General features: G+C 48.0%; 1 protein-coding gene across 1 annotated transcript in view; it reads right to left on the reverse strand.

The window, feature by feature from the left end:
• Positions 1 to 19,248, reverse strand: part of LOC115908543 (F-box/WD repeat-containing protein 11-like) — a 57,343-nt gene extending 38,095 nt beyond the window's left edge. The window contains 1 exon segment of the mRNA XM_030957198.1: positions 19,148 to 19,248. Coding sequence (XP_030813058.1) covers positions 19,148 to 19,192 — 45 coding nt within the window. The 5' untranslated portion in view covers positions 19,193 to 19,248.
• Between the last annotated feature and the right edge of the window lie 6,226 nt (positions 19,249 to 25,474).

The following is a 25,474-nucleotide window of genomic DNA, read 5'->3' on the forward strand; positions in this document are numbered from 1 at the left end:
ACTTATGTTATATACCCAGCCCAGAGCACTGAGTGCCACCTCTGGGGATGGGGACTCCATGAAAAGGAAAATGCGGGTCCAGGAGCACCTCTGGGGTGGACACCCCACAGGGCAGAAGGCAAGGATAAAGGACAGGAAAGGCAGAGGTGCTGCCCCAAGCCTCCAGAGTACTTGGGAGAATGGGCTTGGAGGGGTCAGGGGAGACTCAAGTCTGAAAATGGCACTACATGAACTTTAAGATCTGGCTTGTGGAGGAACCAGCTGAGATCTCCCACTGGCAGCTTGAGAAGTGAGACATTTCTTGTTCCTGCAGTGAATGAACTCTGTTAAAGCTTCCAGGCCACACAGGCCATGTCTGAACACAGAAGCAAAGAGGAGCCGGGCACTGCAAGCAATTAAGCTGAAAACTTCAAGCATAGATGGAAAAGTGTAAGAAAGAACCTTTTCTAAGAACCCCAAAGACCTTGGGAGGGTGTAAATAAGCCAAACAAAACCTAAGTAGAGTTTTAAAAGACAGATAAAATTATTTTTTAAAAAACAGAAGTAGAAGAAAGGCGTAACTGAAGACAGGGAAGAAACTTGGTGGGGCAGTATTTGGTTACTGGGTTAATTTCATTTATATCTCTCTAATAATTCATTTCCCAATACTTATTTCATCATCTCCTACATTATGCAATAATTCAAAGTGATGCCTGGGCTCTTATCTTCTGTTGCTTAATGAGCAGTGCTCACATCACACTGGAGATGTTTACTCACAGAGCCCAGAACCCTGCCTGTGTCTGCCTGGCAGCCCTGCTGGAGCCGCTGCCCAAACCAGCACCACAAAACACTCAAAACCCTGCTGTGCTCCAAGGATGGAGCCATGGAAGGTGCTGTATCCACAGGGTTGCATCACGCACCTGCTAACACGTTTCTCTAACAAGAACCAGTTCCTCTGAAGACCTAAACAAGAATTTTGGTTTTAGTCTTGCAGAGAAATCCATACCAAAGCAAATGAAAACAGGAGCTACTGGATACCAGTGTGTTCATGTACAAAAACATCATTAAAGGTAACTAAGCAGTTAAAAATAAGGCCTTGCAGAAGTTTCAAGTATTATGAACTGGCACTTAATATGTACTTCTCCATGCAACAGAAACAAATGTTAAGTGTCAGGAACTGTATTTCCTAATAATACCAATTAAACCAAAAGACAGTGTAGATGAGAAGAAACCTCAAGTACCACAAAGAGGAATAATTTTTTTTTAATAAATTATCTGTTTCTCTTCTGCATTCACTAACAGCTCACAGAATGCAGAAAGCAAATATTTCTCCAGTAAACTGCAAGGTTTAAAACACTAAGGTTTAAAATATTGTGAGGGTATTTTACTGCATGAGGAAAAGCACAGAATACACACCCAGACTGAGAACTGAAGCACCTCCCCACCCATGGGCAGAAGGGATTTGCTGAAATACTACAGCTTGATTTCAAACAGCTTTGTTAGGTTTGATGATTGTTAACAAGCTCCCAGAAAGGCAGAACAAACCTAATCCCTGCTTTCTTCCTTTGGGCGGATGGCAGGGGACTGCTGAAGCCGAAAGGTTTGAAACCCCCAGGACTGAGAAAGAGCTCCCTGAAGAGACTCTCCAAGGCTCCAGCGTGAAGACTGCTCTTCCCCCTCTCTGGCCTGTTCACTGGTTACTCCACACACACCACACACAATCCCAGGTAACTTCTGTGAATCACCAAGAGCTTCTGTATTTCCCTTCCAGCACTTCCTATTAATCATTTCACTCTAACTAATGTGTGCTACAGAACCAAGAGCTCCTGCTACCTGTGCCCCACCTGATTTCTACGTGGGCTTAAGAGTTCAGGAAACTATGAAGGGCAAGTCACAGTGCCAAAAATAATACATGGGGAAAGCAGCTGGTGTCACTTTTGGTTCCAAGTTCCCCTTACGACATCACTGAGTCACACACCTAAAAGGAGAACTTTTTCTTAAAAAAATAATCCTTCACAGACACTTCCAAAAGTCTCAAAGCCTCTTCTGGTTGCAGCTCTACAGAAACAATCAAATCTTAGTAAAAAGAAAAAAGTCTTTATTTTGACACAATATTGCACTGAACCAAGGAATATCCTGAGCTGGAAGGGACCCACAAGGATCATCAAAGCCCACCCCCCGGCCCTGCAGACACCCCAACAATCCTACCCTGTCAAAATTAGAAGTAGCTTGTGATTATTGCCAAGACAGACACCAAACCTCTGGGACTCTGCCCTGGCATGACTGTAGGCACTCTTCTCTAAGCAATGATTTGGCCATGAGACTGTTCATTTCTATAAAACTGAATTATCCATCTAGGAGTTTGTCTTGGACATGAGTTTTTGTCCTTTATTTGAATCCTATGTCAAAATTGGAAATGTAAAGCATTCAAATGGAAAAACAGATTTGTATTTTAACAAAAATTTTGAAGGAATTTCGGGTTCTGAAATTCACATTTGCTGAATTTTAAGTGGCCACATTTTGCAGGTGAGAAGAGAGGTTTTAAAATAACTGGTTACTCTCTAAGGTAAGACACTGATGTTCTCCAGTGGCTGACCTCAAATGGAGTGACACAAAAGTCAGTTGTTCATTTTCATTCACAAAAAAGCAATTTCTTTTAACTACTCATTTTATACACATGAAAGACTTGAACCACTGAATGATGCTCTTATTCAAACAGACTAATGTTAAATAATCCTTGTTTTCTGCTAAAAAAAAATGTTACATTCAGAAACACTTTGGGAAGTGCCACACAGTTACTACACACATTCAGCATTTTCCTTCCAAGGTAAGTATCCTGGGAAAAATTGTTAACTTGTCCCAAAAGTTCCCTTTTTATCATTTTCAATCCCTCCCAAACCAATGAAGCAGCAATTCCCCATCTATAAGTTATGCAGGCTTAGCTCCAACAGCTTACTAGAAGAAAAACAACAGACAACTTAGGATTTAGTGGTTTTCTATGCAGACCAACCCCCCACCCCCATCCCTCATTCTTCACTTCTAAGAAGTTAAAAAACTGAGTTAACAGGGCAACCCAAAGACCCCTGGACTCCATGCTCACTATTCTGTGTTCAAACACGTGCAAAGACTAAGGTAAGGCTACACCCAGGCCCACGCTTAGGAGCAAATAAAAAGCTTATCCTTTCTAAATTAAATCACACAAATATCACAGGCTGGTCAGTTCATTAACAGCAAAGCTCATTACGTTATTTTTAAGTTAAACGAGAAAGCAAAACGTAGCAGGCAACATGCAGAACTATGCTACTGATATCACAACGTCAGTAAACAGGCAGTAAAAGACAACAGCTCCCCCCAGCCCTACCGCACAGAAAGCCCTTAAAGAGTCACTCCTACAATGCAGTTAAGTAGAAGATTTCAGAAAAGGATGCACAAAAAACATTTAGCAGACTAAACAATTTGATTAAACAGAGCCCTGAGAGTTTAACACAAGTTCAACAGCATAACATTTACAACAAGAAAGAAGAAAGGCACCTGGAGACATCTGACACTGGGCATGCTCTGCAGGCATCTCAGTGCGCACATGCTCTCTACCAGGTTGGAGCAGCCTAGCCACAAAGACCTTGGCACAGAACACTGCAGGGTGACAAAAAGGAAGGAAGAGAAGAAGCAGTTAGATGCCACAACAAATCACTCAAGGCAGGCAACTCATTAGTATGTTAACGTGGGTACTTATCTATGTTATTTCTACATTCACCATAGTTAGCAGCCAGGGGGGGAGAACCGCTGAAGGTGCTGTGCAGCAATCAAGAACAAGCCACCCCTCTGGCCTGAGCTCCTTTTCCCCCTCTGTAACCCCGTGGCTTTAGTGCCCAGCTGAAGGCTTTAAGTGACTCCCAGCAGCAGGAGAGTTTTAGTTCACCCACACTGCTGCCCACAGCAGAGCTTCTGGGGCAGAGACCCCAGCCAGCAACCCAGCCTGGCCAAAACCCCTGCCCAGCTGTGCCCTGCACAGTCCCCCTGGGGACAGGAGGCCAGGAGGTGCCATTGGGGTGGCAAGGCTTTAGAATCCACCGGGAGGAGCTTTGGGAATTAAGGTTTGGCACTCCCCAGTGTCTCAGCTTTCTCAAACAAAGTGTGGTTCTTTATTCTGCACTGGGACAGACAACCTGACAATGGGAGCACATTTTAGAGAGGAACCACGCTTAGCTGAGCTCAAATTACATTACCAAGTTCTGCTTAATCAAGGAATCCTAATGACTTGGGGAAAAATGCTGGAATTACAGTTGAAGATATCCTAAAGCCGAATCATCCCTTGGCTACATTTACTACTCTTCCTGCCACTCAAGCTTAACTACCAAATTCCCCACTGCTGACATGAGAAGTTAGGAAAAGTTTGGAGAAAGCTGAAGAAATCTGATGCAGACAGACTCCCCAAAACTTCTGTAGCTCCCCAGTATTATTTCCCAGTTCTTTTTAAGGACAGAGCAGTACATACACCAGATAAAGTTAGGGAAAAGGATTCAATTTCTCAGCATCAAGCAGAGCACAAACCCAGCTGCAGTATTTGGCACAGACTGAGCTTTCACTATTTTCCACACAGGCTTCCAATTTAGTTACAATGGACACCAAAACTTTCAAAGAAAAGCCCCACACAGGTCAAAGCTGAAATAACTGGAATAACTGGAGGTGAAGCCTCATGGAAAGCAGTTTGTGCCAGGATCAAGGAGAGGGAGAGAGCCCAGAGCACCTGAAGGGTAAAAAACTTTTTTGTTTCATATCTTATGACTAAAACAAAAGGAAGACTCATATTTTCATCTCCATGCCAAGGAGAGAAATTACAGCAAAACCAGCAAAAGGATGGTCCTAGCAGCACCAAAACACATTGAATTTCCCTCTTACCCAGCAGGAAGGTGCTGATTCCACGGGGATGTCCTGTGCTATGCACTTGGAATGGCAAGAGTGGGAGCATATCTCTTATGGACAGGGGTAAAAATAGTCATATCTATGTTTTATTGTATTATCCTTTCATTAATAGCAAAACAAATCCATAGTTTTCAATTACTAAAAATTTCTAAAAGTTTATTTAATGTTTATAGAGAAATGGGATTTAGCTATAAGGTAATTACTCCACTATATCTGTCATTACTTTGCATTACTTAACTTTGACATGCCCTCACATTAACATTGGAAATTTAGTTCCCAGGACACTTCTAAGACAGTCAATCAGTGACAACTGGGAAACTACCTTAACTTCAAGAAGACACCAAAAAAAATGAGGTTTTCATACTTTCAAAAAAGATGGGATGTACTGTTAAAACCCACTGATTGAAGATACACACTTTTATAGGTCTGTTTCTCAAAAATGAGTGTATAATTCAAGAAACTCCCTTTCCAATCCATTCTGTTCCTTGTTCCTATTTAGGACAATCCCTTCATGGTGGTTCTGCAACACTGAACCAGCAAAATTCAGGGTATTTCTGCAGGTGTTGATTAAAGCCTAAAAACATTTTTAAACATACAGGCCTGATTTTAAAAAGTCACTTTGCACACGTGACTTAATAAAAGTCATTGATAAAAACCACAGCAAACTCCTCTCCTGAGATGTTCAGATTAGGTGTACAAAACTGAGGATAATGTTTATAATGAATTTACACCTGTAGATGTCCACAAATTATAAGCTAAAAATCACTGGTTTAGAGGTTATCATGTGGGGGGGTTTAGGAACTACTCTAGCTAAATAAACTGAATTTTAAGTGCTTAAGAGAAAAATGGGTAAGTTGAGAACATTTTTAAAAATTTAATTCAAAATGCATTAGACACTGAGGCCATTTCCATGCCAAGGTTAAGCCACACAAAAACCTTTTCACAGCATTACGAAACCCTGCATGAAAGGCTTCAGAAAAACTCCCTGGACACTCAGCTGCAGCACTGCTATTGCACAATGCCACAAATTAAATATTGTGTCCCACTTCACACCAAAACAGGAACGTGCAAATATTTGTGTGCTTCCCTGACATGTTATTGCCTGACCCTCTCATGAATAAAAGCTAAGAAGTGTTCCAAAGGCTTCACTTTGCACTGGCCCTTCTTTCACCAGGAGCCCAGGGAGGCGCAGCACTGTTTAATAAAGTCTGGGAAGGGGAAAGTGCCAGTGGCCAACAGGCACAGAATTAAATGAGAACACAGAGATCAGAACTGCACAGGTTCAGGTAAACTGAAACTCAGATTTTAAGGAATAAGGTAATTAGCAGTGCAGAGCTTTAACTGCCTCACATTCTGAGGGCAGTGGATCACCTGGAGGTCCTATTTGCAGAGCTGAGAGGGGCTCTGAGCCCCAGGGCAAGGCAGGAACAGACACAAACTCTCATTCTGATCACTTCAATGCCTTGTGCTTGCAAAGATTTGTACTCTAATTTTATTATTAGATGACTGATGCTAATTCCGTACACAAAGAACTGCTTTGGTGGTCTAGCCCCAGGAATTATATTTCAAGCTTTACATTTCAATCTTAAATCTCAAATTGAAGCAGCCTATACAAAATGCTGCATTCCCAGAGAAACCTGTAAATCCTCAGTAAAAAGGGGAGATGCTTCAATGTCTTAAAACTCAAACGTTAAGAACTTCTTATATTAATTAAGCACACAGCAGTGTGCATCCAATAAACCAATTTGTAGCTGGGAACGTTTAGGATGGAGGTATAAAAAACATGTCCTCAGGCCCTGAACTATCCTATCCTAAAGTTTTCCTTCACTCTGGACTTCTCCCAGGTTACAGCACAGCCTGGTTAAAGCAGTGTAACATGCCCAGAAATCATTTCCTTCAGTGCATCTGATACTGTCCCACAGAAATTCTCACACTTTTGTATCCCTTAAAAAAACCTTTTTATCCTCTAAAGCCCATTAAACTGCCCAAGAAATGCCTATAGCCTGTATTTCTGATGGAATTAGAACACCTTTGCAACCCAGGCATGGCAATATTGCAGTGTCCTAACTAAGAATGACAGCATTTACATAACCAGACTTACGCTGCAAGTTTTATAAAATATTAAAATTATGACCTCGAAATTTTTCACTGCATTAATTTTATTTATACAAGATAATTTAGAGAATCCAAATTTATTGGTGTGTTTACAGCTCGGGAAATTCTGGTCTTAAGGAAAAAACATGTAAAAAAGGTACAACCAAATAACCTCAGCCTTCACTGTGGATCTTTTTCAGATTTTTAGCTATAAGAAATTCACATGCTACTCAACAACGGTGACTCCCTGGTTAGTTTACTTTGGCCTGGACCAACACAATTGGTATTTATTTCTATCAACACTTAATATTGATAATTTTATGGGTAAGTGGTGCTAATTAAACCCCTCTCCATGGCTGGGGGCTCAGTTTAATGCAGCCCAAGAGGTGCTCTGAAAAGACAACTTGGATTTGAGGGCAGTCTGACAGTCTGGGAAAGCCTTATGCTCCCACCTCCAACTTAATGGCAAGCTCAGATCTCCTCAAAAATTAGCATTAACCACACTATGACATAAAAAATATGAGCAGTAACACTGTTTCAAGACCTTCATTATTATTTTACACTCGGCAGGAACAGAAGCCAAGTCCAACTCCCTCCCGGTTTGCAGGCTGGGATTTCCTCCAGATCTTACCTGGTGCTTTTCCTGTTCAGGCTTCAAACAGTGCCAAGCAGAGCAGTGGTGAAGCCCTGGGCTGGGAATGAGTGTGCACAGGTGGGGAAGCAGAACATCCAAGGGTCTGTGTGAACACTGGGTGGGACATGCAGGGAGCGGTGACACGAGCTTCCCCAGGGACAGCCCGGCTGGCAGGGGACAGTCCCTGCACACCTCTGCAGGCACAGACACCACCGCCTGACCCACAGGAGCACTCTGGGCTCCTCCTGCTGCCCCCCCCCAGCCAGGCTGTGCCCGGGGAGATGCCCTGTGCCCACGTGCTCCACACAAGTCTGTTGGAATCGGTGCCATCACATCACTGCCTTTCCCACGGCCAAATGCAACCCCACTGGGCCTGGGGCATTCGGAAGGCTGTTGGAACACCATCCGTACAACACATTTCCACACTCCAGGGAGTTCTACATGTGCATTCCAGCAATCTGCTTCAATTTCAGCAGAACTGGACTCCCAGGTCAACAAAGTTGTTTTAGACATAATTACTCTTGCATTTATTTCTCTCTTTCCATGAGCTACAAATGAAAATATTAATTTCTCAAAAATAAATACCCACAGAGTGGAAAACTAATTTTAACTTGTGAAAATTTTTTTTTATTCTTTTACTGTTACTAGATCATTCTAAAACAATAGGTAACCAACAGCTGAGTCACAGTGCCATTATGAAAATCAATTTAGCCAAATCATTGCCATTCACAATAGCTTTTTAAACTGCTCAATGGAATAACCTTCCAACAGCCATTCGAGATCTGCACGTAAGCTCTTGCATTTGGGGAAAAACACTAAGTGAGGAATCAGGAAATTTAAAGCAAGACAAGGGAAAAGAATTGATCAGAGAAATTCTCCTTATTACCACAGCGATGCTGTAGATAAGACACTGAATTCACAGGAGGCTGATGGATAACGCTGTCCCACTCTGCTCCTGAAGATCAAAGTGTGTTTGCTACACACAGTCAATGCTACAAAAGGAATATGGGTTCAGTGGAGAGAAGATTAAATGCTTTCTTTGAATAGAACAACCATCTTACTCCATTATAATTTATTAATCAGGATAAGACTCATGAGATGCAGCAGTTCGTTTTCAAGAAGATACAAAGGACTGGGAAAAAATCCTAAGATGTTTGCATAAGCCACTCTGAACATTAACTGAAATAATCTCAATTTTCCAAAATACACAGCATTTAGATTAGCCCTTGCTTCCTTCATGTACATACACCCCAACTCCCACAGTTGTGTGATACACCTTTCTGCACTAACATCCCCTGTGTTACACTAAAAATGCCATTTCTAAAGCAAAACACTTTCTTCTGCTCTCCTGCAGCAGAACAGGGACTTACATCTCCAGCCAGCAGCTCAGGGCAAATCCTGAGTGGGCAACACAGACCCAGCAGTGCCCATCACACGGGAGAAACTTGCAGGGCATCAAACACAGAGAAAAACATGGCTGAAACTTGTCTAACATGTTAAAAGCTATCTCAGACCCCTAGGTTTTCAAGGCTGAGGCCTAAGAGAGCTAACAATAAATCCTATGACATCCAAGGCAGGGTAGAAGCACTCAAGTTCTGATGCCTGTGGAGGCTGGGCTGCCAGAACAACCCAGGATTGCCAGGCAGGGCTGCACACCCCAGGCTGCACAGGAATACTGCCACAGCCCTGAGAGCTGCCTCACATGGCACTTTCTGAAATGTAACATTCAAAACACAAGCAAGAGCAAAGCCTCCAACCTGCTCAGCTCAACTGCTGCCTTTGTAGGGCTGGCTGATGTTTCCAAAAGTTAAGCAATATTAAATAACATTGAGGATCTTGATCAGCAGGAGCACTCAATTATGCTTCCTCTTTTTTTTCCCTGCTCAGTGTATTTTAAATTATTTCCTCTTTTCAGTTTTCATCACTACAGATGCCAAGTTTGCTTCTGCCTCCCTGTTCTCTAGTTTTTAGAAAAAGGCACACCCTGAACAGCAAATATTCCACAGAAAGACACTATTTTACAATTTTAACTCCAAAGTGAGTCTGATGGCTGTGTGGAACAAATTCAATTTGATACTACATAAGAATGCAAGAAATCCGTCAGTCTAAGGTTAATAAGTATTTCCCTTACATTCTCCCTCTGGTTTATTTAAAAGAGTCACACTAAGACTTCTCCACCCTAACCAAATAAAATTCAACTACTCAAAAAATCAAACCAGGAAACCTTTGCACAAGTAATTAATTATAAATGTACTTATCAATTAAATTCAAATATAACTTTGGCACAAAATACCACACGAGGAAAACAAACGCAGAATTAAAACCATGCATGAGATCAACAGCACGAACAGAGTTTCTGCTACAGGAGGTTAAATACAGAGGCCTCACCATTCACTGCAGTAACTGCCTACAAAGGAGAACACACAAAGGTTAAGCATTGCTGCTGTTACTGTCCACAGCAATCCAGGTACACTGTTTCACTGTGACTTTAGAAATAAGTTGCCACGTCCATCAAAGCACCAACTTACAGTAAAGCTGGGCACTGGGAGGTGCAGCTCTCCCATTCACACCACACAGGATATTGAACCCACATAATTTTCTCTTCGTGCCAGCCAGGGACCCAGCTTGCCTTCTTGAGGCACACAAACACCTTCCAAACCCATCTCTAAGATAACCTTTTGTAGCCTTTTGTAGGCATCCCAAATCTCAGAGCAATGTGACTCCAAGTACAACGGCTCACCCCTACTCTGAAATAAACCCACTGTCACTGTGAGACTTCTCCTGCCACCCCTGCCCTACACCTGTCCCAAAACAGGTGAGGCCAAACCTTCACACTGACAGCTCAGGAAGGGTTTAGGACACTGACTCCAAGTGCTGCCCACAACAGAATTTCAAATGGCATTTCAGCAGGAAATGCTACAGGAAACTGTCCTAGGAGTAACCAGAGAAGTTCTCTCCAGTTCTGATGGATCCATCAGAAGGACAGGGACTGAACTCAGAGCTGGGACCTCCCTGAACTCCACAGGGAGCCCAAGACAGTCACTGACAAGGCTGCTCTCCCCTTCCAGAAACAGGATGTGGCAGCCAACGGCTCTGTGCCCGTTCCTGCACACACAGGAGTTTACCTTGTGCTCCCAGACCGATGCTCCACAGCAGACTGGCAATTCCCTCCAGTACTGCTCCTGTATCTCTTGGCCATGCCCTGTCTGACTCAGCTCAGCAGCTGATTCCCTGTGTCCTAACACTTGGGGAACATGAAGCAGTTAAAGCGAGGGACTGAATGTGCGGACAAACTCATCTAAGCAGAAGCAGCAAGATATAGTACAGGGTGACTTCTTACCTGAAACTTTGTTTCTGGGCTTCAGATCCACCAATCCAGAATGAAAGGGGATTCGAATGGGTTTTCCTTCTCAGACTTGTCTGTTAAAAGAGAGCAGCCAATCATCTTCAGCTTGGTGTATCTACTTCTTTCTTGAACGAAATCCCAATTACTGCTAATGCTGTTAGAGAAAAGGCAGCCCAGGCACCTGCCCAGCCCGGGACCGACTACGTTAGTGGGGTCGTCGGATTGGTGGATCTAAGACAGAGAAACGCATTTACAGACAAGAAATTGCTCCTTCCCTTAGCCTGGGTCATCCAAACAAGTGTTTTTGTGTACAGCTCACTTTGCTTTAAGGAAGATGAGAAGAAGCTACAATGCAAATAACAAAGCCAAGTCCTAAAGCTTCAACTACCAGCTCACACCTCACAGGCCTGCTCCAGGAACACGGGTTTGCACGACAGCTCAATGAAGTTCTCCTGGTCTGCCATAAACATCCTCTAAAGCACCTTACTGCAATGATTATTTCCCTGTTTCCAGACTCAAAATGACCTCATTTGCCTTACACGTCTGCAGCACAAAGATGGAATTGTCAAGACACTCCTGATGGGAACAGCAGCACTGTATTCAGTACATTTGCAGTACTGAATACAGCGCTGTCTCTGGAAAACAATCTAGAACCAGAAGAGAGTAAGACACTGTACACTACTCCTGAGACAAGTCACCTCTTGCTAAGCAGGGAGATAAAAGGCCTCCAGCCATTCCTGCCTGCAGCACAGTGAGAGTGTGACTACTTTAAAGCAGCTAGAAAGCGACACCTCAGAGAAGACGGGGTCTGCAGAAAACTCATACTCCACGTGCAACAGAAAGCTCGGCCTGCAGAGACCAAACCATGCAACTTCCACCAAGAGCTTCAAAAACTTCGGGCCATGGCCTACGGAGCTTCCCCTACCAGCAGTGAGAACAAAATGCTGCAACATCCCCAGAGGAACACATCACCACCACCTCTCACCCTCTCTGCTCTGTAGTCCCTCCAGAGAGCTGAACCTCAGCCTCCACTGCTGTGCCCAACATCTCAAGCTCCAGCAACTCACAGAAGGGTGGAAAAAATGCCACTGTCTCCAGCTGTGCCAAGAAACTGTCTCCATGAGGACAGGACTGTCCTGAGTGCCCACAGCTCCTTAAAGAAAGGAGCATCTTCATGGTGGGGTGATTTCCTGCTCCCACCACTGGCAAAGGCAGTCAGTCCCAGGGCAGCGTTTCAAGGACAAAGCAGCGCTGTAGGCCCAGTACCATGTCCAATGCATGATTTTTAAGGCTGCCAAGGAAAGTGCTAGGATGTCAAGGCATATGACTCAGAATTTTCAGAGTACAATATAGCTCAGCAAGAAGCCAGCTATCAAATTATATAAATGTACTGATTTGCCAAGTCACTGCAGAGCCAGCAGGGTGCTGGAAGGAGAGGCACTTCTCCAGGAAGCCAAACCTTAACATTATTTGCAAGTGTAACAGCACAGGTCTGATTTTTGTCTCCAGAAGGCCTGGCGTGCTGGAGACAGCCTGAATAACAAGTTTCCCTGGCTAGTCCTCCCCTGCCCTAAGAGAATTGCCAACGAGATCTCTATCAAGTCCAAGCTGGAACTTACTAAGTTTTGCAAATTCCAAGTATAGATTTTCAAAGAGATTTAGGTATTTTTGCCTGAAAATCAAAAACTGGCTTCACTGCAAAGGCTGGAAGACTTGAAAACAGCCCCATCATGCAAACCATGCTGAAATACACAAGCTCACATCCTTCAAAAAGGCAAACAGTGCACATTGGCACAACTTTTGTACCAAAACTCCACATTCAAGAACTCAGCAGAATGAAACTCAGAGCAAACTTGTAACACTGAATATATATATTTTTTTTTATATATATAGTGATTCTTCTCTTCTCCTCTAAGTCAATGAGTAAACCAAAATTCTGTACTGTTGCCAACAGCTTGAAGTTGACCCAAAAAGCTTTTTTTGTCATTTTACCCAGAAAACACATCACTCCCTATTCCTAGCAAGTGGGTCCCTACCTACATCTTACAAATTTCCATCTGTATTCATCCTACAAATGGGCCCAGGAAGCTGAACTACTCTTTGATCCCACACAAAACTGTTAATTTCCTGGGGTGGAAGTACAAGGATGCAAGTCCTGCGGGGATGTGGATTAACAAAGCACCAAAGAAACAACATGCCTTCAAATGTTCCCACTGTTAATTTAGCCTGCATGAGGAGCAAATTGAGTTTTCAGAAAGAGTCAATGCTTTTCGTTGTTAAAACACCAATGGCATTGCGTTATTTTTGCATTATCTGCTCTCGGTCATGCATTGCACATATTGGGAAATGTGTGGAAGCGGTACAGGAAAACGGAGTAGGCTGTCAGATGTCACACCACTGAGTTCATAAATACATCAATAAACTGGGGAAGGAAGGGAATTTCCAGAAAAAGTGGATTTTCTGTGAATAATGATGCCATAAAAATCAAACCACGAAATCAGATTATGTAACAACATAAACAGTGGCATCCGTATAAAGAAGACGTCGCCCAAGGAAAAAGCTAGAAGGAAAGAATTGTTATCCATCAGCATTAATTTAAACAACTCAGTCAATATTCTCATTTCCCTTCAATTCATTTTCTGCCCTGCAACAAAAAAAATTCCTTGTCACGGAGCAGCCCTCTCATAAGCACGGTCTCTTGTTCTCTCCCACACATCATTCCTCTAGCATTGGCACATTTGCTGCAACATCCATTTCATCTGAAAGCCATCAGCAATCTCCCTGAGCACGCTGCTGCACAAGCACTCCAAGCTGCCCAGGGCTGGGCAACTGGAAATGCCAAAGCACCAACGACCTCTAAACTGCCAGGCAATAAACCCAGCACACTCAGAGACACATGGCAAGCTGATTTAACAAGCAGCAGAGGTGTTTTAGAAAACATGAAATTAAAAGGTACATCCATCTTTCAAAGAACATTCCCAGGTCTCTCTGAGGGTACAGCCTGTAACAAGGCGCGTTGTTTTGCTGCGATGCTGCTCACAACACTCCTCAGTGACCCAAATCTTAGCAGTGCTCAAAGCTCTGTATCCTGAGGGACACAGCCAGCACTGTCTGACACGCAGCAAAGGCAGATGGGCTTTTCAAAGCGGCAGCCCTAGAGCACTTGAGAGGGCAGCTGCACCCACAGCAGCTGCCTGCAGAGACGGGATCTCGCTCCACACGGACACCTGGACAGGGACTCACTGTGGGAGTTGCCGGCCCCCAGGCAGAGCTCTGGGGCAGCCCGTGGAGCCGAAAGCTGCCTGGTCACTCCCCCAGCTGAGCCCTGCACGTGTTCCAGACTGCAGGGAACTTCCTCTGCTGCACCTCACTAGCTCAACACCAGGCAGAGCTTGGAGAACTTTGTTATGTCAGAAAATGTAACTGCAATGTGAAGTGAGAAATCTCTGAGTCAGGAATGAGATTTTAAAAGCCTCTGGTTAAACACCAGAGCTTAGTCTCCCCAATAATTGGTAACTTCCTTTCATTAAGAACCAAAAGCAATTTAGTTTCAGAAGTTCCCCCACAAGTGGCACATCTGCAGCTTTATTTCACCTGAATTATCTGATGGCTACTGCCACCATCATCAGAAACCTCAGATAACTTTACACACTTCTGCATCTCTATAGCCTCCTTCTCTCTGCCACCTCATTTCCCCAATCAGGCCATTGCTTCAGCTAACCCTTCCCAAAAGATAAAGCTTTCCACACTCCTTTGTCCACTTCCCTCCGTTCACCACTCCGCTGGCTCTGAGTGCAGTTGCCTTGCTCTAATTCATGTTCTTAAGCTCTTCCTTCCCATTTGCTGCACTGCTGCCAAAGTCACAGCAATCTCTTCTCTTCAGATTTGCATCCTTCCTCTGCAAGGCACTCTCTGAAACGGGACTGTCACTCTGAGAGCCTGGCAGCAGCACAGACCTCACATCCCCTGCCCCAAGGCTAATCCCAAGGCTGTGCCTTCCTCAAATCCATCCTACCACCACCTCTTTAGCTGTATGCTCCAGCCATTGCTTTTTTCCCCATGTACAAAACCCTGCACGCTTTACTGTCCAGCACGCAGCTCTCAACTCTGCTCATTTAGCCACTGAAGATTAAAAAAAAGATGCCAGCAAAGCAGATTGTTATCCTGCTGAAGAAAGCACACCAAAGTTACACACAGGTTTACAAATACCTTACTAACACTCCATCGACTCCCAGGCTTCAATTAAGAACCAGTCACATTTCAGCTAGAACAGTATCTCCTTTGTTTCAGCTGCAAAGATGATCATTGCCTCTATCTGTGCCACTACAAAAGTCAACTCTTTGAAGGGTTCCTCCAAGAGTATGTGAAAAAAAAAATCCCACAAATCCAACTGCCTGCTTAGCTTGCAATGACTGAGACAGGGAAGAAAAAAGCCAGAGCACTACAGCCCTACTGAGATATATATACAGCAGCTGTATCTTAGCTTCCAAGCAGAATGTTGGGATTTATTTTGCACTTAAGCTTTAAATAGTTTGGGGCCACAACCATCTCCAGTTGCAGTGACCCAAGGAACTTCAGGTACCCCTGGAGTGATTTACAGCAGGAGCTGCTGCTGCTCAGCAGGCATGTGTGAAACACTTCCTTCACAGACTGGTGCCTCTGAATTGAACACCTCCACCTCACAACAAAGTCCTACCAGGAGAAACAGAAAGATTTTTGGCAAGATATTAAATTATAATTCTTCATTTATTATTTACCAAGGTACTTAAACACTGGATGTTTTTAGGAGAGCCAGAGAGAAGCATTCTAGACACTGAAGGCAATGTGTTAGGAAGATTATTTCCATATATACAACTTCAATGTACAAATAATAGCAGTGTGAACAAATGCTTGCCCATTTTATTGCCAGGCATTGCCTTTCCCAAACCTTTTCATGCTCCTACCACAGAGCAGTGAATGCTGAATTTAACCTGCCAGCACAGGGACCTGTGTTTGGAGAGCAGCTTGGGCAGCAAGGCCACAGTGAAACATGAGGGGCATAAGCTCAGTGAGTGGGACAATTTCCACACAGCTGGATTCCTGCTCAGGAGCCATCTCCCATAGGTGGCTGGTAGGTACAGGAGCCTGGGAGCAGCAGATTTATTTTGTTACGCCATCCACACCTCATGGTGCACACAGTTCACCTCACAAATGCATAAAAAGCCCCCCAAACCACTCACCACACTGACATATTCGGTTACAACCACCTCAGTACAACCTAAGCAGCTAACCCTCCCACACTGTGAAAGCTGCTCGTAACACTAAATAACAATTATGGGGAGGGTCCTGGGAAAATGAAGAACACAAGGCTTTTAGCAGATATTGAAGGTAAATGCAAATCACAGGGTTGATGCAACTGAACACGGATTTTATACACAACTCAGATCTGCAGGCAACAAACTTATTTCACAAAGCATTGCAGTTGGTTCTTTAAAAGAGCAAAAAGGTCACAGTTATCTAATTTCACTGAGAAAACCAAAACCAGGGCAGCAAGAGCCTTTTCAGTGAGTGACCCTCCATCTGTTCTGGATTACCTCCTCACTCCTCAGTCTCCTGCTCACACCCAGCATTTCCCTGAGCCCACAGTGAACCAGCCCCAATCCTGCCAGACACCAGGAGCTCAGCCTGGGCAGCCCAGTCAGTCCCAGTCACCCTCGGGGATCCCACCCCTACAGGTGGGCACCACCTGCACCTGGAATGGCATCACTCAACACTCCTCCCCCTGGAAATGACTGAGGACAGCATCCACAGAAACAGCACATGGCACGGGAAGCCTTCAGCTGTCCTGAGGGACACAGTGGCTTGGAACACTCACTAAAACTTCACATAGCAAATCAAAGTTGTCACTCTGAAACCTTGAAATATTTCTCTGAGATTCCAGCCTTAAAAATAGAACAGTATTATTTCCATGACTGATTTTCCTTTAAATAAATGCAAATGATCAATCCAGGGAAGGTGCAGTTGATGGGTACAGCAGCATGTTCTGAAACTTACATGCAATTAACATACTGACACATTACCTCTTGTTCATCAGCCCCTCAGAATTATGGTGTATTTGCTCCTCAGAACTTTCAGATCACATTCTGCTCCTGTATTTACTACAGATTCATCCCTGGCACTGGAGGGAAGCAATGCACCAAACCCCATCTCCCTGATCAAAGAGAGATATAAAACATCTGCTTTCAGGAATGTGGAACACTTAAAAAGAGCAGCATCCCCCTAAGTCTGCCAGGGATGATCAGGATGATCCTGGGTTTGGGATGTTTCCCACAGCACTGACTCCCACATTTCCAGATCACACAGAAATCCCCAACAGGAAACTCAGCCCAAACAGCTTCTGCCCTGTGGATTCAAACAGATCTCCTGGAGAATCTCCCCTTCTGCACCACACCAGAAGGCAAAACCTCCACGTCTGCACCTAGGAGTGATTTGCAAATCTTTTAGGGAAACATCTCCACTCAAACACAAGTGACCCTGTGCAAGCCTCTGCTAAGGTTAACATTAAATTCAACTAATAGCTACATTGTAGAGAGCAGCATTTTCTCTTGGAAATCACAGAATTAATCGTTCATCTTATTCAATTTTTACATTTATTCATTTCTTGTGAAAGAGAGAAAAGTGTATTTCTAAAACCTCCTACTACAGACTAAAACTCCCACAAGCCCCACTGATGTTTGCATGGATTAGCACATTTCCCAGCTCCAGCAAGGGGAGGATACAACACTCACCAGCAAAAGTCCCATTTGCTTCCTCCTGATACAACCTGGCCGCAAGGAGGAGAGACTAAAAGGGGAGAGCACTTGTGAAAACACAAAGAAGTGGGGGTTTCTGAAAGCTGAGGGAGCCAAACCTTCCAGCTCCAAACGCTATTTGAGCGCCTCACAAAACCCAAACTGAGGAGTGTTGGTGACTGTTCCATGGAAGAAAAAAGCCACCAGAGCACACTTCCCACCTCGGGAATTTAGGAGGCATCTCTGGGAGGCTGCTGCTGAGCCGGCTGCCCACAGAGCTGCTCCAGCCCTGCCTTTCCTACTGAGGGCACCGATGGCTCTGATGTCCCCCAGGGCAAGGGAGATCACAGACCAGGGGAGGAGGCCCCCTAGGAATGACTTTTAAGCCCCTGCTCTCAGTGATCAGTAGAAATCATGGAAGATACATAAAGGCTTTGTAGGTTCCCCTTTTTCTTTTTCATTTTATTTCTGCTTTTTGAGTCCAGATGGCACACTTAAAGAAAGTTCACATATTCTGGCTCAGGTAGTTTGGCAACAACTCCACTGGCGAAAAAAACCCATTTATGTCTCCACTGAACCCAGCTCACCTTGAGAGTGCCTTAAAGGGAAATTATTTGCATTTTGCCCCTCAGTTCTGGAGAACTGTATGAAATTTTGTACGCGAGAACAAATTAAGCTTAGGAGAAAAAACAATTATGCTTATAACAAATAAATTAGAATATATTTACCGATTACTATTCTCGCTCAACTCCTAACTTAATTTTATTCATGCCTAAAGACAGTAAAATGAGGGGCCTCCGATATTTGCCCATAGAGACCTAATTTGTTTATATTTAAAAAAAATAATCAACACCTCTTTCTACTGCTCCCACCTGGCTGCCTCTCCACTAACGCGAATTTAGCGGCGTAAGCGTTAATGAGAAGTACAACCAATACACCAATTAGGTCTCGTTAGGTAATTCCGTGTGTGCTGGAGCGGAGCTGCAGCACCGGTGCTGCCCCGGCCCGAGCCCCCCTGCGGGGTCTGATCCGCCCCCGGGGGCGCGGAGGGGTCCGGCCGGGCCCGGGCTGGAGCCGGAGCCCCCCCGCCCGGGGCATTTCGCTTTTGGTTCGTGGCCCCGGCCCGGCCCTGCCCGCTGCGGGGGTTAATTGGAGTTATTTATTTATTTTCAATGAAACGGAGGCGCTCGTGGCGCCCCGGGCGGGCCGCGGGGCCGCGACGGAGGCGGGAGCGAGCGGATCCCCCGGCGGGGACAGCTCGGCCGGGCCGGGGCCGAGCAGGGCCCGGCACAGCCCCCGCAGCGGCGGCGCTGGACCCCGCGGGCCGGGCGCGCCGGCGGGGCCTGAGCCGGGGGGCGAGAGGGGGCGGGAGGGTGTGCGCGGGGGCCGGGGGTGACTCACCATGAGCTCGATGGTCTTGTCCTCGATGACCGAGTCGGGCTCCATCGCGGCGGCGGCCGCTCCGCTCCGCCTGCCCGGCCCGGCCCCGCCGCCGCCGCCCCGCGCCCGCCAGGCCCCGCCGCGGCCCGCCCGCCCCCGCCGCGCGCGCGCGCACGCGCACACGCACGCGCGCTACGTCCGCCGCGATGTCACGGCGCTCGCGGAAAGAGCGGGGGCCCGGCCCCGCCCCGGGGAGCCCCGCGCTGCCCATTGGGCACGGGCCGCGCGCGGGGGGTGCCGGGAGCGGCGCGCGCCCGCCGAAGGGGGGGGCGGGGCGGCCTGAGGGACCCGAGCGGGATCGGGATCGGGATCGGGAACGGGAACGGGAACGGGAACGGGAACGGGAACGGGAACGGGAACGGGAACGGGAACGGGAACGGGAACGGAACGGAACAGAACAGAACAGAACAGAACAGAACAGAACAGGAATGGAGCGGGGCGGCAGCGAGGGCCTCCGTGGGGCGGCGGAAGCGCCCGGGGCCTCCTGTCCCGCGCTGCCGGGGCTGCCGAGCGGGCAGAGCCGTGTGGGAGCGGCCAGGGCCGGGTTTGCTGCGGGATCGGAAGCTCGGCAAGCGCCTTTGGGACTCGGCCCTGTCGGTCCTGCCGTGCCCAGAGCAGCTGTGGCTGCCCCTGGATCCCTGGCAGTGCCCCAGGCCAGGCTGGACACTGGGGCTGGAGCAGCCTGGGACAGTGGGAGGTGTCCCTGCCATGGCAGGGGTGGCACTGGGTGGGCTTCAAGGCCCCTTCAGCCCAAACCATCTGGGATTGTGTGGTACATGGACTCAGGAGATGGCTCTGCATGTTGTAGCGTTCACTTAATAAACGGTTCTATTTAACAAGTCCTGATCTGTGCCTTAGGCCTGGTCTGCTGGCACCACTGGGCATTTCCATGTAGCTGACCTCAGCCCTTGGCAAGGAGCAGCTGATTCAGCCTTTAGGGTCTGGATCCTGCTGGCAAACTGTGCCTCTGCCACAGGAGCCACGGAGCATCCAGGAGCCCTCCAGAGCTCAGGTGCTTTGGGGACCAAGGACACCCAGGCTGCCCTCTGACCACGCAGGAGGCACCAACTGCAGCCATAGGCATTGGACATTGGAAGCAAAACTGTGCTGAGCAGCAGAGTGCTGTGACAGCACAGCACTGGCTTGCCATGAAAATGGACCTGCAGCTTCCTGCTAAGCATTTTTTTCTGTTACCTGTTCAAATCTCTGCCAAATGGTGAAGAGATGGAGGATGAACAAATGGAAATGGTGCAAAGTCCTTTCTTACTGACAGCTCACCTGCTCCACAGGACAGTGGAGTCAGCAGAAATGTCCTTCATCACTCAAAATCCCTTAGAACAATACTTACCGTGAGGTCTAAACCCTTTTTAGATCATTTAAAAGGCAAAACAAGAACTGCAAATGCCCCTCCCCATCAAACCCCTGCTGCTGCTCACCTGGGGATAACAAATTGATGTGCCCCAGCAGCTGCCCCATTTCCATTTGTGGGAACAAAGCCAAACGCAGAGATGCCACTGTCCAAGGTGCCTCTAGCCAGGCGCCCCAAAGCCCCCAGGGTGCCCCCAGCAGCACTGCCCCTCACCCTGACACCCCCTTGCCAGGGACAATCCTTCCTTCCCTGCCAAACCTGGGCCCCCCCAGCAGCTGAGCTGGGTCCTTCCCAGCAGAGCCCCTAAGGAAGGATTGCAGTGGAATTACACCCATTGTGTAACACCCCCACACAGGTGTCACTGAGAAAGGTGGGACAAAATCCAGCTCCATTCTGCTGTCCCTGGCTCTGGACATCAGCCAAGGCAGCAGAGATTTGTTTGGGACACCAAAGTAAAAAATCAGCATGTCTCAGTCTAAATATACCCAGGGCAGGGATTTGCTGACAGCACAAGGCTCCCAGTGCTTTCCCAAGCACAGCCCGGTGTTCTGAGTATGGGAAGGATTCCTAGGGCAGAGGAAATGAGGAGAAAATGAAAAAGAGAAAAAAAGAGGGGGGGAATCTTCCATTAATCTGTACAAAGGGTAAATCAGTGTGGCCACCCCGGCAGTTGTGAGGGTTCCTGCAGCACAGCAATGGATGTTGCACATCGGGATGGGTCTCACTCTGGCAGGAGATGTCAGATGGAATTGGAGTTCCTGTAATCTGCTCTGAATAGTGTGGTAAAAGCAATTCCTATGATGTGAGAAGGAGAAAAACATAGAAAATAATTAAGGAAAGCATTATAAAAATATCAAATATTTTGCCTTTAGTGTGGAACACCAAGGAAAGCAGGACTGGGGATATCAACCCCTATACCTGTAAATTAAAATTGCTTCTGACCAACTCACAACTTAAAACCTCATGAGGACTGAGCAACCTGTCCAAGGCATAAGATGAAAAAACAGGTTTTGATAAATTTGTTCTCAGATAGAAACTCATTGGGAAAGAGTCAGTCCTAGGAGGGGCAGCTGAGGGAGCTGGGAAGGGGCTCAGCCTGGAGCAAAGGAGGCTCAGGGGGCCCTTGTGGCTCTGCACAGCTCCTGCCAGGAGGGCACAGCCGGGGGGGTCGGGCTGTGCTCCAGGGAACAGGGACAGGAGCAGAGGGAACGGCCTCAGGCTGGGCCGGGGCAGGCTCAGGGTGGGCACAGCAGGAATTTCCCCATGGAAAGGGGGCTCAGGGACTGGGAGGGGCTGCCCAGGGGGGTTTGGAGTGCCCATCCCTGGAGGTGTCCAAGGAAGGGCTGGAGGTGGCACTGAGTGCTCTGGGCTGGGGACAAGGAGGGGATGGGGCACAGCCTGGACTCAGTCTTGGAGGACTTTTCCTCCCTAAATGTTTCCATGATCCAAGCACCATATTCCCATGCCTTCCTGGCTGCAGGAATTTGAGGAGCAGTCTCTGGGTGTGCCCTGCTCAGACAAGGCTGTGCCAGTGTGTGACAGATCTGTGTCACATCTGCACAGCAGCCACGCAGGGACGCAGCTGCTAATTAATGCTAATGAGGCCCCTGCTCAGGTGGAGGCACACAGGAGGTGGGGCAGTTCCCTGTCCCACAGAACTTGCTCTGCCAGTTTTCCTGCGAGGATGAGGATGGGGGGGAAGTGGAAGGGAAAGTCCCGGCGGCACCGACCTGGAGATATCTCCGTGTTGTGCAACAGGGCGGGGATTCCTGGAGGGTCACCTCAGCTTCACTGTATGGGAGCAAAAGTGATCCTGTGCTTAGAAAAACCCTGGGAACCCCCATTCCCCTGGGCTGACTCCAGTGGGACTCAGCCATCGGTCTGTCCATGTTTTCTGTCCATTCATTGTCCCAGGGAAGCATTTGCTCCCTGGTCGTCCCCACAGGCTCTATTCCCACACAGGCTCTGTCTGTCTGTCTGTCTGTCTGTCTCTCACGTGCCCTGGCACCACCACAGCACACCTGGGGCAGGATTTTGGGAGTGACCCTGTTGGATTTTCTCTCACTACATCTTTCCTGGATAATGAGCTGAACTATTTCTCCCGACATCCTCCCACAATGGGCTGTGCTGAAGCTGGCCAAGATTCCCTGGCAGCTGCACAGCCCAGACAAGCCCAGTCTCACCAGGGTCCTTCCAGGAGCCACTGCCCCTCTTTCCTCCACAGGCTGGCGGCAGAGCAGCTCAGGGGACACTGGAGATCCCAGGAGCCTCAGCCAAGCTGATTTGAAGGTTCCCCACTCCAAGCAAGTCCTGGAGCTGAAGCAGGGAAGCAAAGCAGCCACCTGGGCATCTCCAGGCACATGGCAGGGAACAACCAGGCAGGGAAACTCAGCTGTGAGGATCCCTTAGCTGGGGAGGAGCAGTTTGTGCCAATGTGGAAACCTGGCGGCCAAACAGGTGAAGCAGCTTCTCAGGAAACTCCTGCCCTGGCACTGAAAAGGAGAAACTGGGCGAGCAACAGCTTTTGTCTCACAGCTCTGGAGGTGGCAGGGGTGGAAGGGGAGAGTCCCACACAAGGGACACTCACTGGATTTACAGAGTCCTTCAGCAGATCCTGCCTCCATCCCAGCTGTCCAAGAGCTGCCATGTCCAGGGCGGGCCCCGTGGTGGCTCTGGGGAGAGCAGAGCTGCACACAGAGCATGGCCACAGGGCTGCAGCTGCGGCAGAGCCAACGGGGACACCTGGGGACACAGAGGGAACGGGGGAGAACTGACCCCAAAAGGGGCACAGTGAGATAAGCAAGGAGCCCGGAGCCACCCCACCATAGCAGTGACCATGGGACACCTGCACAGAGGGGACAGACGGGTGGCAGTGGCAGGGCAGTGGCTGTGGCAGTGGCAGGGCTGTGGCAGGGCTGTGGCAGTGGCAGTGAAGTGGCAGTGGTGGACCTGTGGCAGAGCTGTGGCAGGGCTGTGGCAGTGATGTGACAGTGGCAGAGTGGCAGAGCTGTGGCAGTAGCAGGGCTGTGGCAGGGCAGTGGCAGTGATGTGGCAGTGGCAGATCTGTGGCTGTGGCAGTGATGTGGCAGTGGCAGGGCAGTGGCAGTGGCAGGGCAGTGATGTGGCAGTGATGTGGCAGTGATGTGGCAGTGATGTGGCAGTGGCAGTGGCAGGGCAGTGGCAGTGGCACGGCAGTGGCAGTGATGTGGCAGCGGCAGTGCAATGGCAGTGGCAGTGATGTGACAGTGGCAGTGGCAGTGATGTGGCAGGGCAGTGGCAGTGATGTGGCAGTGGCAGTGATGTGGCAGTGGCAGTGATGTGACAGTGGCAGTGATGTGGCAGTGGCAGTGATGTGGCAGTGGCAGGGCAGTGGCAGTGGCAGTGATGTGGCAGTGGCAGTGATGTGGCAGTGGCAGGGCAGTGATGTGACAGTGGCAGTGGCAGTGATGTGGCAGGGCAGTGGCAGTGGCAGGGCAGTGGCAGGGCAGCAATGTCTGACCCCTCACAGCCCCTTCCCAGCCCAGGCACCCCCCACCTCACCCACTGGCAGCTCAGCCCTGCAGCTCCAGGTCACCTCCTCATCCTGCTCTTTACAGCAGCCAGGACCTGCCCTTTGGTTTATTTAAGCACTGACAGCGATTCAGAAGTGTTGGAAGAGCAATTTTTCACCACTGACTAAAAATAGCGGAGTGAAATTCCAGAGCTGCCTCCAGCAGCACCGGCTGCCCGGGACAATGGCATTTGTAGCCCACGAGTGACAACAGCACAGGCCGAGCTCCAGCTCCCGAAATAACAACTCAGAAAGGGCAAATTCTGGCTTTAATTACAGCCAGACAAAAAGGAGCATTTCAGAAGAGCATTATCAGACTATCTGAGCATGCAGTGCCAGCTGGGAAGCGAGTGGGGAATGCAGAGGGAGCAGGGTGGCCTCACCACACAGACACCCCAAATTTCAGGTATTCCCGAGGGGGGGAGGCACATGCAGCTGGAGCTTTCAGAAAAGCTGAAGCCTTTGGCACAAAGGAAAAAACCCTTCAGACAGCCAGAAGGAGCTGATGAACCATGACAAGGAGCCTCCAGCCTCGCATCAAAACCCAGGAGCACACAGGGATGGGCCGTCTGAACTTCTCCAACGTGCAAAGAAATTCCATGTGACATCCTGGAAGTGACTCTTTTTCTCTCAGTTCCAGATAACCAATATTGGATCCCTTCTGGGAAAATAGTCATTCCTCACAGAATCCTGCCCAGCTTCCAATCCCAAACCTGCTGGAAGTGCCCAAACATGGCCCCATCAAACTCCCTTCCCAATTCCAGCAGCAATCCCGTGTCCTGGAGGCAGTCGAGGCTCCTGGATGGGAGCCCTGCCAGGTGATGCCCACCTGGACAGGGCAGGGAGAACCCACCTGATGCTCTGCAATATTCAGTGTGAAAAAATGCACTTTTGGGTAGAGAGCAACCTGAGTGCACCTGGAACAAAAGCCAGGCTGCAGCAGAGCTGCTTTCTGAATGTGAAAGGGACCCAGTGACCTGATCCTGGCAGCTGAAAGGAAGAAAAGTTTCACCACATCTCTCTCCAGAGCCCTTCCATGGGTGAGGAGCTGCTGGCAGAATTCCAGGTGCCAGGCACTGAGGTGACCCAGCACACCCAGACACAGCTGTGCTCTCACTGAAACGTGCAGGGGAAGAGCCAGGAACCAGCCAAGCTCCTTGGGGAAAGAGCAGCTTCAAAGCACGGCTGTGACACCAGAGGAGGGCTCTGGGCATCTCTCCACAGCAGCCAAGCCTTGCTGCTCCTGCTTCCTCTTGGATGCACAACTGGAAAGCAGAAACCAGGCTTGGTGCTGCCAGTAAAGGGTCAGCTGAGAAATATCTGGGATTTCATTAAGCAATACACACGCATGTGCCTGGCTGCACGAAAT

This window comes from Camarhynchus parvulus, chromosome 13 (assembly GCF_901933205.1).
Source record: "Camarhynchus parvulus chromosome 13, STF_HiC, whole genome shotgun sequence".
Taxonomy (NCBI): Eukaryota; Metazoa; Chordata; class Aves; order Passeriformes; family Thraupidae; genus Camarhynchus; species Camarhynchus parvulus.